The sequence below is a fragment of the Panthera onca genome, chromosome A2, assembly GCF_046562875.1.
Source record: "Panthera onca isolate mPanOnc1 chromosome A2, mPanOnc1 haplotype 2, whole genome shotgun sequence".
In the NCBI taxonomy this organism is placed as follows: domain Eukaryota; kingdom Metazoa; phylum Chordata; class Mammalia; order Carnivora; family Felidae; genus Panthera; species Panthera onca.
In genome coordinates, this window is record NC_138340.1 from 22,274,445 (window position 1) to 22,290,900 (window position 16,456).

At 50.6% G+C, this 16,456-nt stretch overlaps 1 protein-coding gene across 19 annotated transcripts in view; it reads left to right on the top strand.

Annotated features, from left to right (window-relative positions):
- Positions 1-16,456, top strand: part of CACNA1D (calcium voltage-gated channel subunit alpha1 D) — a 302,816-nt gene that overhangs the window by 258,734 nt on the left and 27,626 nt on the right. For 16 of the 19 annotated variants that reach the window (XM_078442946.2, XM_060631306.3, XM_078442943.2 and 13 more), the window contains 9 exons: positions 3,569-3,613; positions 4,016-4,144; positions 6,382-6,447; positions 8,145-8,236; positions 9,618-9,777; positions 10,576-10,703; positions 10,842-10,938; positions 13,313-13,415; positions 14,749-14,850. In XM_078442946.2, the coding sequence (XP_078299072.1) occupies positions 3,569-3,613; positions 4,016-4,144; positions 6,382-6,447; positions 8,145-8,236; positions 9,618-9,777; positions 10,576-10,703; positions 10,842-10,938; positions 13,313-13,415; positions 14,749-14,850 (922 nt within the window). The remainder of the gene's footprint in view (positions 1-3,568; positions 3,614-4,015; positions 4,145-6,381; positions 6,448-8,144; positions 8,237-9,617; positions 9,778-10,575; positions 10,704-10,841; positions 10,939-13,312; positions 13,416-14,748; positions 14,851-16,456) is intronic. The other 3 variants (XM_060631301.3, XM_060631304.3, XM_060631305.3) reach the window with 1 other exon arrangement.

A 16,456-nucleotide genomic window follows, 5' to 3' on the forward strand; every position in this document is an offset into this window, starting at 1 on the left:
GGTCACTGATTTCTCACAGAGTCAGCATTCCCATATACAGAAGCTGCCTCTCCCAGCAGTGTTATGTGCCCAGTCAGAAGTAGCCAGAGGGAAGTTCCCCATCCCATCCCCTGCAAAGAGTGGGATGCCTTGAGTTAACTGGTTCTGGGATGCCGGTTTGCTTCCTGTCTGAATTGGAAAACCACGTCATCTCAGCCTTACCAGGAAAAGATGGGAATTAATACAGCAAGTGCAGACTGATCTTTGGTTGCACTTGGGAAACTCAGGGCTTGTTTGGTTCCTATAGTTGCTGGGGGCTGGCCCTGGCCCTGCATCTCAAGAGCCTTTCACTGGCCTTCCTATGTGAAGAGGCCAGAGGGAATGTCAGGAGAGCTCCCAGGGATCTACAGAGATTTCTGGGCCCCTGCATATGGTTTGGCCACCTGGGGCTGAGGGCAGTCTCTCCGTGGGGCTCCCAGATGAGGACACTGGCACCTCATGGTTAGAAGGAGCTGCCCAGGCCCACTAGCCCAAGGCCAGGGGTGGCACCGCAGTCCCCTCTGTGAGGACCGGCCATGCAGCCCCGGCGATTGATTTTGGAAAACTCCCCAGGGAGTGAGCTCTTTTCCAGTTTCAGCCTCTGAGAGCATCCTGTCATTGATTCTGGAATCGCACAGAGAGTCAGCTCACCCACGTTCCCACCGCACACTTCACAGCCTGCTGTTTCCAAGTCCCCCACCCCCACCCCCGGGGGAAAGATGGGGATGCATTCTAACCTGTTTACATTGTTAGAGTACTGAACCCTCATCAACTCCAGTAGAACCCACTGCTCAGCTGTAACGGCCTAAGTGGGCTTTTCTAGGGGCCCCACTCAGTGTGGCCAATCCACACCTTAAAGGAATTTGCTGGTGTGAGTGACCATCTGAAGAGTGCCCAGCTTTACCCCGGCCTAGGACTGCCGTTCCCCTCTAGCAGGGCCTTAGAATCACCTGGCAGCTTTTCTTTCTTTATTTTTTTAGTGTATTTATTTATTTTTGAGACAGAGAGAGACAGAGCATGAACAGGGGAGGGGCAGAGAGAGAGGGAGACACAGAATCCAAAGCAGACGCCAGGCCCTGAGCTGTCAGCACAAAGCCTGACGTGGGGCTCGAACTCACGGAGTGTGAGATCATGACCTGAGCTGAAGTCGGATGCCCAACCTACTGAGCCACCCAGGCACTCACCTGGGAGCTTTTAAAACTCCTAAAGCCCCGGCACACCCCAGCCCAATTAGAGAAGAATCTTTGGAGAGGAACCCAGGCAGTAGATTCTGTCAAAGACCCCCAGGCAGTTAGAATGTGCAGCCCAGGGTGAGAGCTGGCCCGCCCTTTGCATCTGGCTGACGTTGGTAGTTTGGGCAAAGCCATCTTTAGGGTCCTTCCAATCCGTAAGATATTTTGGCAACTTGCACCGTCCCCCGGTGCGGCCAGCAGCGTCCTCCCCTGCACCTGTGCCCCCTGGCCGGCGTGGCGCTGAGCGCAGGAGAAGGTGTCGCAGGCTGCGCTGGGGGTGCACGTGGATTGCTGTGCTGTTTGTTGTCTCTGTCCTTGCTGCATGTTGTGCTGACCTGTCCCTCCACAAATGCTGTCTTGTCCTCCTCTTTGTTTTCCTTTTTTTAAAAGGATATCCAGGGTTTCGAGTTCCTAGTCTAAGATTTGCCATACTTCAAAGATATCAGTTGGAAAAGAGATGTCCCCCTCAAAAGTCAGTTTGGCTGCTGACTTCCCACATTGTGAGGGAGAGGGGGCGGTGAGAGGTTCCATCCGACTTGGAACGGGATGTGGAGGACAGGCAGAAGGGGCTGTGGCCAGGTCATAGCCAGAGAGTGTCTTCCCCGACCAACAGACCTCTTATTCTTGCAGGTCGGACATCTCCAAAGTATAACTGTAGAGTGCTCTGTCTTGTGCACCCTCTGGCCCCCTTGAGCACAGGCAGGCAGGGGTGTGCACGCTCACACACACCCTTATTCTCATGCCCTTGCACTCTGGCTGCATGGGCGCGACCCAAGCCTCGTGCTGACAGCCCTGAGGGAGATGGGGTTGGGAGACAGAGGTTTGGAAAACTAATTCCTTCATTTGTTAAAGTCAGAAGTTAAAAACCATCATCTGTCCCTTTAAGGGGATGTTCTTTGTCTTGAGGTGAGAGAAAAGAAGAGAAAAATAGAAACAGTGACAGGGGCTTGGACTGTGCCATTGGAGAGTTTGCATTCTGAGCATCCCGGGTGAACCAGGAACCCCCTTTCCACCCTTTCAGAACCTGTCAGTCCTGGGCTTATTGTCACACTGCTGAATTTCAGTAGTGATGTGACATGCCCAACTCTTGTTTTCTGTGATTTTTGTATTTGGTCTCAGGAGGCAGCTGTTAATAAGAGTGAGATTCCAGAACGGAGCCCTTACTTTCCCTGTATCCCCAGGGAGGAGAACCCCTCCCTCGGATTTGTGTGCACATCTATGTGTGTGCATATGTACCTTAGCTGTGCAGACACACCATGCAGAAGGATCCCTAGAAACCCTGGGGAACACTCAGCAGCCCGGGCCCCCAACCAGAAGAGGCTCATTCCTTTGCCAGTTACCAGGTAGACCAGCTGCTTCCGTGGAGCTGGCCCTCCTAAAGGGAACAGAGAGGCTGTTCCTATCTCTTGCTCAGTCTTCTGTTTGATTTCACGGTGCCTCCCGACGTCTGGAAGAGCTTGCTTATGACCTCTTTCTACTCTCCTAAACACTTATTGAACATCTAATGAGTAAGTGCCTCATGCAGGGCACCAAGTGGAGTGAAGCAAGGTCCCTCCCTCAAGGGGCCCCCAACCTGAAGGAGAGGCAGGTGTCCACTGGGTGGCGAGCCCTGTGGTTCAGCCCCCTGGGGCCTGAGTGAGCGCCCAGCCAGACCTCAGATGAGGTGGAAGTATGGAAGCTCAGGGCGGGCTGGTCCCATGCTGCTGCTTCCCAGGAGTCACACGGTGCTGAGCGCCGTCCTCTCTGCCAGCAGTCTGGGCTGTAGGCTGGGCATTAAAGCCCCTCTCCCACCCACACTGACTTGGTTTGCTCACCTCCACCACAAGGGCCTGTAGGACACCTTGCCCAGGCACGTGGCCCAGGAGGTGTGTGGGCCAGTCTCCCTGCCCCGTTCAGTAGCCTCATTCTGTTCCTCGGGGCTAGGAGTGGCCTGAAGAGCAGTTCGTTCCCTGGACCCACAACCCAGCCTCAGCCAAGAGAACTAGCCTGCCCGTGAGATGCAGGGTCCCATCGTGCATTTCTGTCTTTGGGAGCAACTGAGGTCCTGTAGTGTTCTCTTTCACTGGATGCCCTCCCACCTTGGAGCATTGTGTCCCAGGATGTGAATTAGAAAGTAGCGTGTCTGAGCCTGTGTCCGAGGCTGCCCACCCTCAAGTCCGGGTCCAGGCAGAGCCCCTGGCATCTTCTCAGGGAGGGAGCAGCTGCCTTGTCCTGGGACATTAACCACACATTGTTATAAAGGGGGGAGGGGCCCATCCTTCTGAACCACTGCTTCCTTTCCATTCATTAATACATTTTCAATCTTTGATTTCTTAAAGCCAACTGAAAGTGACAATGTCCCTGTCCCCACCGCTACACCCGGGGTAAGATCAGTGATGAGTCCCCCCGGGGCTGGGCCTTTTCCTTGACCATGCTGAGTTTTCCACTAGTGTTTCTGTATTCTCCATGATTGTCCTTCCAGAACAGTGTCTGCAGTGGTTTGCATTCATCATCAGTGTCCAGTACTCTTGGCCAGCCCGGCGTTCTCCTCTTAACACACTAGACCACGTGGGCATGCATGTGCTGTGTGGACGCGGTTTTCCAAGCCCTGTGTTGTTAGCATGTAACTCTTCCTTTCATATCATGCTTTTTAAGGTGAAAAGGCCCTAGAAACACATCTTCAACTCTTACCTCTGTCACCTTTGTTTGCATCTGTTGCTGTTTTTCTGAAAGTGTTGCATGTTCTACTTTGCATTGGGTTTGACCTCTCCATGATAACCCTTCAGAACTCTGAAGAGAGCAATAGAATCTCCATCACCTTTTTCCGTCTTTTCCGAGTGATGCGGTTGGTGAAGCTTCTCAGCAGGGGGGAAGGCATCCGGACACTGCTGTGGACTTTTATAAAGTCCTTTCAGGTAAGAGCTCCACAAGGGGCTTATCTGTTGCTCCTGAAGACCACATGTGAACCAGTGAGCATCCTCTGTCATGGAGGACCCGGACTCCCTTCGGCATGGCCACTGGGATCCCCTGAGTCAATAGAGGGAGTGGAATGCGGAAGGCACCTGACCCAGCCGGACTCAGTGAATCAAACAGGATCACTTGCTAAGAGGAAACCAAAGGCAGTAAGGACCCACAGCTGAGGACAGGTGTAACCTTTCTAAGACTAGTAGAGATGGGGAGCCTCGAAGCCCCTCAGTCCTCCCTGGGATACCCAGTGGTGAATGGTGACATCTGAGAGAGAGCAGGTCCCAGCTGACCCCTGCAAACCTAACAGCCTCCTGCCAGGACAGCTTCTTGGGCTGCCATGGTCCTATCTGTTGGCCGGTCTACACACGAATCAGAGACCCCTTCACCCGGGCCGGCACACCATCACGGAGCAATGTGTTACCCAGTGCCTGGAAGGATCAGAGCGTTGAGGACATTTGGGCATAAGCCAAGCCTCCCTTGTCATCTGTGACTCTCCAGGCTGGTGCAGGCTGGTTCTAGTCTATTCCTCAACCAGGACCCAGCTTCTCCAGTACTGTCTAGTATTCCATCCCAGACGTTCTAGTCTTCTAGATGGAATTAACTGAGGACAGGGTACAGATTCTCATCAAAAAGATTCATCTATGTAGGGCATTTGTAGCTATGTGCAAATCATGAATCTTTCTTTGTTTGACTATCTTTAATTTGGAAGTAATAAACATTCACATTGAGAAGTAACACCGGTTAACATCCCACATAGCATTTTTCTGCAGTGGGTGGGATTTTAACACATAAAGGGAAGGGATGGCATCTGGGGAAGGGGGTAGATCTAAAAACTCAAAGAAGGAAAATTCCAAATCCTGGCAGGGGAAATGAGGTTGTAGGAAGAACCAGGCACGAAGCTCTGAGAGAGAGCAAGTGGGGCCTCACGGGAGCCTTGGTCCCCGTAAGAGACAAAATCCCAGATGTTTGTTATTAATATAAAGTACCAAAGTCTGAGAACGAACTGCTGTAAAAAATGGAATAGTTTTACGTAATCGTGTCATCCTCGCTTTTCAAGAAATTATTAAAGTTTTCCTTTTTAAAGATTTGGTCGCTGTAGATAAGTTCATTTCACAGGGTGGTAGTTCACAAAAACTGAGAAACGGTGCCAACGGAATTCTGAAAGACTCCGTCATCTAGGAAGAAAATGCGTGTAGGTGTGGTGAGGAAAGCCTGGAACTAACTCTGTGGGGCTCTGATCAGCAGTTGGCAGTCACAGATCCAGAGCTGGCACAGGTCAGGGAGCTTATAGCCGCTGGCTTTCTGGTGGCCTTTTTTGAGTAAAAGGGAAAGCGGATGCTTTAAGCATGTGCGCTTGGCATTGAGTTCAACAACCCGGCCTCTGCCTGGAGGCGTGCCACGTGCACAGACATCTCCTGTCACACAACATGATGTAGAAAAGCAGGTGAAGGCCATGGATTGAAGGACCCGACACATATATGTATATTTAATGTTCAGTCCTAAGGAGAACCCAGGTTTGGCTACCACCCGGCTAGCTCCTTTTCTTCCCTGACCCAACCCCCAACTCTGGTTCCTTCAGGAGGTGTTCATTTTAGGAAAGCTATCTTGCTTCCTATAGCAGCATCTGGAAAGGGGTTCTTCTCCTCTGCCCCAGCAGTGTCATTCCTAAGACCTCCCCTTAAGGAAATACTTCAGCAGACACAGGAGATTTTGCATAAAGATGTTCCTCTGCGATGTGATCTACAGTAGCCCCTCGCTCCCACCCCAAACATGCCCACAAAAGAAAGTGGAAGCAATCCAAACATCCAGTGTTCTGGAATGGTTTGATCACTTATGGTAATTTCACAAAGGAATCTAATGACGGACGTAAACATTGTTGTGAGGGTGATGTGTCTGCATTGACACTGTTTCGGATCAGGGCACACTGTTAATGATGGTGGAAAGCACTTCTGCCTGTAGCTTCATAACACTAGGCGTACAGATGGATGGTGCCCTCAGGACTGAAATCATTGTGCTGGGCTGTGCTTTAAAAAGTCCTTGTTCACTGTTGGCGTCCTTTCAACACAACCTGGAAAAGAGAAGCATGTGGCCCTGTGTTGGGTCTTCATTCTGCACCTGAGCAGTCACGAGGGTTGGAGGGGGACACCAGAAGCTGGTACTGAGCCAAAGGCTTCCTCTCTTCCAGGCACTGCCCTATGTCGCCCTCCTCATAGCCATGCTATTCTTCATCTACGCAGTTATTGGCATGCAGGTAAGCACCAGCCACTTTCCTCCAGCTTCCCCTTCTCTGGGTAGCCCCAGATCTGTGGCAAGATTGCCTTGGCCAGGCAGAATAGAAAGACACGGTTGTGATTTTCCAGCCAAACGCCTTGGCTACTGAAGACATATGGAGATGAGAAGGACGTGGCTCTGTAGGAGAGCACTCCACAGGAAAGCACCTGTGCCAGGGAGAGCCAGGCTCAGGAGCCAGCAGAAGTAGGGATATGCCAAGGAAGGCTGGGTTTAGTGGTACTCCTCACCCCCCAATCTGAGTCCTGGGAGACTCAACTGATTGAGAAAACCCACAGTTGGTTTAGCAACAGGAAATGCGGCACTTAAAAAAAAGCTGTAGTTATTCTAGTTTCTGTACTGATGTAACTAAGAAGATATTAGTGATACAGAAGGCTGTTTATAGTCCAGAAAGTTTGGTTTTATCACAACCAAGTGAGACTTTTACTTGAGACCAGCGGCTCCCAGATGCTGGGGCTGGGGCTGAACTGGAACCATTAGTTGGCATCAGTAGCACCCCCTTTAAAAAAGAAGCATGAAACCAGGCCTTTCTGTGACCATGGCTGAGGTGCCACAGGATTGTTCCCTGCTTCTCCTGGAGTGGAGGAAAGGGATTGGGGCTTCATTCCCTGCTGAGCCCCAGTGGAGTAGGTGCAGCCTCCAGGAGGAGAGGGGGATGGAGCACAGCCTGCTGGACCCCCTGGGGGGTTTCTCTGCCACGTTCTCTGCTGGCTTGGATGCTGTCTTTCAGATAAGAGGGATGTGAGTGTCAAAGAGGTGGGGGACTCCAGAGCAGAGAGGTGGCTGTGCTTACTTATCTGAAGGCATAGGAATACTGGCAGTTCTCTAGGGATCTTATTGGGAGTTATGAACATAGAGTCGACACACTTGAGCACCTGCAGCTCAGCATGGGATGCTGTGTGCCCTGAAGGGTCTTCGATGACCTGATGTCCTCCCACAGAACGAGAGCGGTCTCAGGAAACTGCACACTGCATATTGCACGTTCCGTCACCGGTTCACTCGGGAGGCTTTGCCGGGCATCACACTCTTCTAAACTGGCCTGCTCCTCCAAGTTCCACAGCTGACTTCCCCTGGCCCTTCAAGTAGAGGCCGCCCTCCTTTCTGCAGCTCACCGGCCCCACGCTTGTCTGCAGCCCAATCTTTTGTCTGTGTACACTCATGTTCTTTTCATTTCCTGGAGCTCCGGGGCCGTGTTGCCTCTGCTCCTTCGCAGGCCATGCTTCCTCTGCCTGAACACTGAGTCCTCCTTGTCACCTGACCAGCCTCTACTTTTACTTCAGTTCTGGGCCTAAATGTCACTGCTCCAGAGGCCTCAGATACATTATGTGCTTCCTTGTCCATCTGGATCATCCCAACTGTCCTCGGGGTGGGGGCTGTCTGTCTGATTTCCTGGTAGTTACTCCCTGATGTGAGGGTGTGCCTGACTTCAGCACCATGCCACCAGTGGTTAGCACCCTGCCTGGCATGTTTGTTGAGTGAATGAAGTGCCCAAGCACCATGAGAAAGCCCTAGTGGGTGTTGATCAAACTCGTGTTAGTTCTAAATTCACATGTGGAATCTGCTTTTTGGGTAGTTTTTTGCGGGGGAGGGGTAATTGTGGGGTTTTTTTGTTTGTTTGTTTGACAAAATCTTTATTTCCCTAAAAATTTTTCCACCTAGATGTTTGGGAAGGTTGCTATGAGAGATAACAACCAGATCAACAGGAACAACAATTTCCAGACCTTTCCCCAGGCGGTGCTGCTGCTCTTCAGGTGACTTCATCCCACGAGGCACATCTCTCTCTCAGCTCCAGGCTCCAGTGTGACACAGGACATGTGTTTTGCGGGACCTTTCCTGGTTGATCATGGTGGCTTTTTGTATTTGTTTTGAATTCTTGAACAGAGATGCTGGCATGTCAGTCACAGAGGAACTTTTCTGGATGGTGAAAATTGCTGTGGTCATTCAGACCATGGCTGGCTTAAGAGTTATCCCTTTGTAAGTTAGTAGGTCTTCTACTGCCACCAGGAAAATGGTAGGTTATATGCTGACACATGGGAGCATGTGTCTAAACACAACCATGAAATTTAGCAGGAACAGAGAGACCTTTACACAGCCAGTGGGGAACATGTACACTTTCAGATTTTATAGGATTGTTTTTAACCCCAGTGAACTTTGTGAACAAGGTGCTTTGAGGTGAGAGAACTTTCTAGAAGTTATACACGTACTTTCTAATGATTCTAGTGATTGAATAGCAAGTCATTTGCCAGTTGGGTGGTTTCCAGTTCTTTGTTTCCAACAAAATTGAATGGGTATCTACTCAAGTCAGGTGTTAAGTCATTAAAACATAGTTAATAATTATTTAAAGATTGGAACATGAGCATTTAAAGAAGAGAAGACACAAAAACATCTGTTTATGCAAAAAGAATTGATGTGCATGTATCCAATGATTTTTTTACTTTTTAATGTTTATTTTTGAGAGAGAGACAGAGCACGAGCCGGAGAGGGGCAGACACAGAATCTGAAGCAGACTCCAGGCTCTGAGCTGTCAGCACAGAGCCTGACAGGGGGCTCGAACCCAGGAACCATGAGGTCATGACCTGAGCCAAAATCAGATGCTTAACCAACTGAGCCACCCAGGCACCCTTCAAATGATTGTTTTAAATCAAAGGGAGCTGTAGCAGGGCCTCTGTGGACTCAGAAATGTTGCATTTGAAAATAAGTAGGAATTTTGGGGCGCCTGGGTGGCTCAGTCGGTTAAGCGTCCGACTTCGGCTCAGGTCACGATCTCGCGGTCCGTGAGTTCGAGCCCCGCGTCGGGCTCTGTGCTGACAGCTCAGAGCCTGGAGCCTGTTTCAGATTCTGTGTCTCCCTCTCTCTCTGCCCCTCCCCCGTTCATGCTCTGTCTCTCTCTGTCTCAAAAATAAATAAACGTTAAAAAAAAAATTTAAAAAAAAAAGAAAAAAAAAAGAAAAGAAGTAGGAATTTCAATTTAGGAATTTCACTAATCTGAAGTGCCCTCTCCCCCAAATTACTTAGATTTTGCTCTACTTAAAACTTTTGTTTTTAAAAAAACTCTTAAAAATTTCGTAAAGGTCTAAGCTTCAAATCCCTTCTTCTTCTGCTAAAGCCCTTTCTCTTGTTAATCTAAACAAGGTGTGCCACAGGGGAAGCCTGGCAGGAGATCATGCTGGCCTGCCTCCCGGGGAAGCTCTGTGACCCCGAGTCGGATTACAGCCCCGGGGAGGAGTACACATGTGGAAGCAACTTCGCCATTGTTTATTTCATCAGTTTTTACATGCTCTGCGCATTTCTGGTGGGTGATCACGAGAGCTCCCTTTCTCAGTTGACAGGTGCTTGTATAGCATTTGGGATTCAGATCATGAATATTGCCCCCATCAAATTGCTGTGGGGTATTTTTAAAAATTTTTTTTAATGTTATATTTATTTTGAAAGAGTGAGAGTACGAGTGGGGGAGGGACAGAGAGAGAGAGGGGGGCGGTGAGGGGAGACACAGAATCTGAAGCAGGCTGTAGGCTCTGAGCTGTCAGTTCAAAGCCCAACATGGGACTTGAACCCATGGGCCTCGGAGATTACGACCTGAGCCGAAGTCAGCCCTTTAACCAACAGAGCCACCCAGGCACCCCTGCTATGGGCATTGTATGTTGATGAGCACTCTAGGCTTCATTTGGCAGTTGGAGGTTTTGCAGGACCATCACCTTGGTTGTAAACAGGGGCTTGAGGCTCACTAACAGGCTTGGGACACTCACCAAGCTTCTTAGGGCTGCTGGTGTCTTTATAAAAAGTTTCAAAGCCACCGCAGGTAGCAGTGACCTAACAGTGCGAATTATTTGGCGGCAATGAATGTGCTTCAAAAAGGCAGGATAATACAGCCCCCTGCCTCCCCCTGGGACTATACCCAAGTCATTTTGGAAAGCTGGAAGCCTGCCTTTTTCTTAAACATTTTCCAGAAAGAAAGTTTTTACTGCCTCTCGTAGAAAAATGGGTTCCAAATGTTTCATGACCCTTACAATTAGGAGGCCCTTACTAAGGTCTAGTCCTAGCCATTCCACTATGACAGCTGCAGCTCTTTGCCTCTGATTTGCTTTTTCAGATCATCAACCTGTTTGTAGCTGTCATCATGGACAACTTTGATTATCTGACCCGGGACTGGTCTATTCTGGGGCCTCACCATTTGGATGAATTCAAAAGAATATGGTCAGAATATGACCCTGAGGCAAAGTAAGTTGAAAAGGGTTCCGTGTGACTTGTGTGGGCTGTTTCTGGAACGTTGGCCATGATTTCTGTGGAAGGTGGGATGGGCTGAGAGCTCAGGCCAGCCAACGCTTCCCTGGACCTCCTGCTGTACTTTGTCTCCAGGGGAAGGATCAAGCACCTTGATGTGGTCACTCTGCTCCGCAGAATCCAGCCTCCCCTGGGGTTTGGGAAATTATGCCCACACAGAGTAGCCTGTAAGGTAAGTGTCCTGTCTGCGTGTCTGATGGCCTCTCTGCAGGGACTCCCTGCTTCATTCAACAAACGTTAAGTAACATTCTGCCAGCCTTACATCAGGTGTGCTGGGGCTGCAGAGATAAATAATATGTGGTTCCTGTCCTGAGGAGCTATCACATTTGTAACTCTTAAGACACCCTGTCAGCAACAGGAAGACTAGGAAGGGAGTTAAGTAATTTGTCACCGGGTGGGTGGAGGGGAAGGTGACATTTGTGTCAGGTCCAGAAGGAGAGAAGTGGGAGTTTGTGGGAGCAGGAAGGGCATTGCAGAAAGGGAACACAGAGAGCTCAGATGCAGAGGCAGGAGAACGGTCACCATGTTGGCAAACAGAGAGTCACTGGTGTGCCTAGAACATAAGAGGAAATGGCAGAGGACTGCAGGCACAAGCCGAGCGCAGCTCCAAGGAGCCTTCCGTGCCACGCCGAGTCCTGTGAAAGAAGCACGGGTGGACTTTCACGGTGGAAAATGGCCTCTTGGCGACGGGAGAGTGAACCGAGGCAGGGGACCTCCCTGAGAGCTGCTGGAGTCTCCATGTGAAGTGACAGGAGCCAGAGCGAGGGCAGTGGAGGTGGGGTAGAGGAGGGTACGGCCAACCGAAGCTCTCCTTGGGAAGTAGAATGGAGAAGACTTGGTGCCCTGAACATTTACTCGCTTGAGTGACCATGAACGTGGTGGCGTGCCCCTCTGCTGCCAGAGCACCTGTCCCCATGGGCCGTGCATCAGCAGTGGCCTCCTGGGGATGGGTCCAGATCCCCCACCCCATCCCTGTAGTTTTCACACCATACCAAGCTGTCTGTGAGCCCCAGCTGAGATTTGTTCTCTTTCCTTAGAGCTCACAGGGAACCCTTTGAGTCAGTGTAGCAGTAGCAACAGAAGAGAATTCTCCTTTCTGAAGGAGACGGAAACTGCGACTCTGCCCCTAGAAATCCAGCCAGTCCACACGACAGCTGGGCCCTCTCCCTGCAGGTCTGAGGTGCTTCTGGGATCGGGGGTTTTACTGCTCCAGGGTTGCGGGGCCAGCTCTAGACAGAACCCACTGTAACAGAGTGGGGTCTACACTGCATCTTAGGCTTTCAAAAAATCTTTGGAGAAAAACTCTTTGTTCCCTGCCCTGAAAGTCCAGAAACCCTCGTTGGCAAGTCCTTGGGATCTTTGCCACTGTCTTTGCTTCTCTGTAGCCTGGACTCCGGATGTAGGTACGGAGAATAAGCCACCGAAGTTGACTTTTTTTCTTAAATTTTCCAGTACCAGCCTCTTTTCTGCTTTCCAAGAACAAGATGGGTTCCAGCTCATGGCTGTCGTTTTGTGTTTACGTTTCCAGACCTTTTTACATAAAGGATCTAAGTATCCTTGAGGCACAAAGTGGTCCATTTTGCCGATTCAGGAACTTTCTGGGAAAAGCAAATGTACATGCTAGCCATCCTGGCTGCCAGTGCTAGTTTTGGAGACAGACATGGTTGGTCGCAGGGCTAGAAATTTAGGTGGGATGAGTCACGTGAACACAAGATTCCAGGCTGCTAATAGGGAAGAGAAAAAGTGTTAAAAATCTCTTAGGATGGCTTGCCAGCCAAAAATAAGAAGTTTGGAACTATTAACAATTACAAGTAGCACTTAACTCAGCTCTGACCATGTGCCAGGCGTCCCCCGAAATCTTAGCGTCCGTGATCTCCCTTAATCCCAGCTAGGCGTGCCGCCTGCATTTGCAGGGGAGATAACTGGGGCCCAGAGAGGGTGTCACTCACTTAAGTCCCCTCCCCAGCTCTCAGGGCTGGTGTTCGAGGGACCAGGAGCGGGAAGAGGAGCAGGAGGTGGGGGTCCTGCCCTGGAAGACCAGACAGAGCCACCGCGCGGACTCACAGGAAGCACTACATGACAGCCCCACGGGGCAGGGTTCCCTGAAGGACACTCCCTGTGCTAGGAACAGTGAGGACCCAAGTCCCAAGCCCTGTGCCTGGCTGGTTGTACCTGGTGTTTTATTTCACCCCTCACGACAGCCTTAAGGACGTGCCCTGAAGGGAGGCCCGACCCCAGGATGCAGGGATGGCTGCTTAGCAGAAGGGGAGAGAAGAAGACTTGAACAGTGAGGTGATTAAACAGTGGAGCTTAAAAACAAGCAAAGCACACCATTTAGTGCCAGCATTTGCATTTCACAATAAAGCTTTGATCTGTGTCAGCTCTAGGGTCCCCACAGATGGTGGGTACTCCCCCAGCGAGTTGTTGAATTGAACTGCGTGTCAACTGGAAAGAAGGTGAGGGATAAACTGAGAATAAACACCGTCAAGGGACGTGGTCATCCTCCATCATTTGCCTTCTGTTGAGAAACTTCTTTCTGTTTACAGAGACTAGTTGCCATGAACATGCCTCTCAACAGTGATGGGACAGTCATGTTTAATGCAACTCTGTTTGCTTTGGTTCGGACGGCTCTTAAAATCAAGACGGAAGGTGAGCATCTCCGGGACGGGACAGGTGGTACATGAGGGAAGGATGCCATACCCCACGTTGGGTTCTCCCGTCTAGGCCTTTCCTTGTCCTGTCTGGGCCTTCGCCTGGGGAAGGGGTGGTGAGTGCTGAGCCAGCTGGCTGTCCCTGCCTTCCCCATCCCTTCCCACCTGCCTTTATGCTTCACTTTGTCCCCGAGAGTTTTGAGGTGACCCCTGCCTCTGCCACTGCTTGCTACAGAGCAGGAGAAATGGGAAGTTAGGGCAGAGACAGGACCGTCACAAATACATTCACTCCAGCTGTCCCTTCCTATTGTGTGATCTTCAGAGAGGGACTCCACCGTGCTGAGCTGTAGCTCCTTTCTCTATTGAAAAGAAATACACCTCCATCAGAAGTCCTGAGGATGAGATGAGAGGAGGCCTGCGGGAGGCCCTCTGCAGGGCGGGCACATAGCTGGCACCTGGGGACTGTTCAAAGGAGCCTCTCCCCAGCTGAGACCAAACCAGAGTGGTCTTCATGGCCACACCCAGCCCTGGAGCATGGCTATTGGGGTCGGCTCGGTGATGACTCCAGAGATGGGACAGAAAGCAGGTTGAGGAGTGACCAGGAGGTGGGAGGCTGGAGGCTCTGAAGGACCCAGTTGTTGACACCCTGGACCAGAAGGAAGAGTGGCCAGCAAGGCACGCCTACAGTCTGCAGACGGCTGTTTTCTGGCAGCCCCAGAGTGCTAGGCGAACCTCTCCACAAAGCCAGTCTCTCCAAGCTCCCAGGTACCCCTTGCAGGGTGCACACCCATAGCTGGCCCCAGCCAGTGTCTCCGAGCGATGCGGAAGGCAGGGTGGTCTTAGGTACTGACAGGTTAGTGGAGGAGACAGGCATCAGCCCATATAATGAAAGGCCAGGATTCTGTGGTGCTGACAAGTACATGCAGTAGGAATTGCAAGAGTCTCATTTGGGGGAAATTTAGTCTGATCTTCAAGGATGGAGGCAGGGTTTGGAACAGGCAGCTGAGAAGGAGAAGACATTGTAGCTGGAGGCGGTGGGAAGGAAAGGGTGGGTCTTGGCTGTGGGAGGGTAGGACAGATCAGACTGCATAGACCTTGAATTCCGAAATAAAACGTGGTTGTTCCCACTGTGGAGTGCCTGCCCGGTGCAAGGCTTGCCCACCATTTGCCTGTGACCCCCACTTGGAGAGCCCTGGGGAGAGGCGAGCCCCGCCCCATCCGAGGGCTGTGCCCCAGACCAGGCTGGGAGGGAGGCAGCCTCGGTGGGATCAGACAGGAGAGCTGGCTAAGAGACACAAGGCTTGTTTTCCCCTCTTGCTTTCTGGATTCAGGGAACCTGGAACAAGCTAATGAAGAGCTCCGAGCTGTGATAAAGAAAATCTGGAAGAAAACCAGCATGAAACTGCTTGACCAAGTTGTCCCTCCAGCTGGTGGTCAGTGCAATCTCTTTCCTAAGTAGTTCTTGGCCAACGCATTGGTTTTAATGAAAGTATCTCCAGCAAGCCCACAGGGTGTTTGCAGAATGCTTTATGTATCCGCTAGAGCATTCAGGCCCACAGCTAAAGAAGGCTCTTTGGCCTTTTGGTGTCATGATTTGGGGTAACAGGAGGACCATTCCAGAAAAGGAGAGGCTTCAGTGGGAAGGAAACCCAAGACTCAGATGGCTGGAGCAGGGGTTTTCTCGTTGGTGGAGGGATTACCGTTGGGGAATGAGATTACAGTCACAAAACGGAAAGCTTATATTTTCTCAACCAAAATGAAATATTTAAAACTAGTTTCCACTTATCTTTCAACATACTGTTGAAAAGGTTTCAGAAGAAATAGATAGCTTTCAGAAAATGATATTTTTGAAATGTTCTTCTCCAGACTGAATTTACCATCGTAATTACCCAGAATGTCCCTTCAACTGGAGTTTAGAGACAGAACTAACAGGCATGCTTATTTCCTTTTGTTATTTGTCATAAAATAACTGACTAAACTTTTTCAGATGTATATATATATATGACACACATATATATAATATATATGCTGTTTTTCCATTTTTTGTTTAAGTACACCGGACTTAGACGTGGAGGTGGTTGTGTTGTGACTATTTTATTTTCACGTTTTAAAGGTGCAGCATCCGTGGGCTTAGTGCCACCACGCCCACATTCTAGCCATCCCCAGCCCTGGGCCCATTGTGAGCACCATTGTGCTTTACGACCAACTGAACTTTTCTAGCGTCACCTCTCCTGCAGCTTGCCAGGTTGGTCCTGGCTCAGGCCTAGAAGCCGGCCCAGGACCCTGGCCCAGGACACGGCCAAGGCCTCTCTCTCTGACATGACAATTCTGGCTCTTGGGTGGCAGAGAGAGAGAGAGAGACAGCAGCATGGTGGCCCACTCTGGCCCTCTGCATGAAGCGAGAGCAGTGTGAGCTTTTGCCACCGGACGGAGTCCCCCGTAGCTGGTGGAGCCACCTGCTCAGAGCAGGGGACGATGGCCCCAAAGAAATGAGAAAGGCAAAAAAACCAACAAGCAAAACCCCCCAAACACCAAACAACAACAACAACAACAACAACAACACCCCCCCACACTCCCACGTAGAGAACGCTGGCTCCCCACAGGAGAACGGATACTGCACATTTAAAACGACTCTTTGGTTTTCGTTCTTTTCCTCGCAGCTGCTGCACCCAGTGCTCGCATGGCTTAGATAAATTGCTTTCTTAAAATTGTTGTAACGATGTGCTTGAGCTTTTTCTGCAGCCTCCATTCCTTTCAAGTCTCAGTCTTTCAGAATATTCTGAAGCAATTCTGTTTTAGGGTGGTGGCATGGAATCAGGGTTATCTCTTGGCAGCCGTATTCCCCTACGATGTTTCTGAAACACAGATGCATGCTTCAGAATAGCGGCTGCGCCCCTCCGAGTAAACCCTCCTCCCAGGCCCGGCAGGCCCTCCCCGCCTCACCTCACCTCTGTTCACACGCCGCCTTCTTCACAAACCAGTCTCACCCCGACATCTTGGCGAGCGTGTTCACATCACTGTGAAGCTTTATGTCTCTTA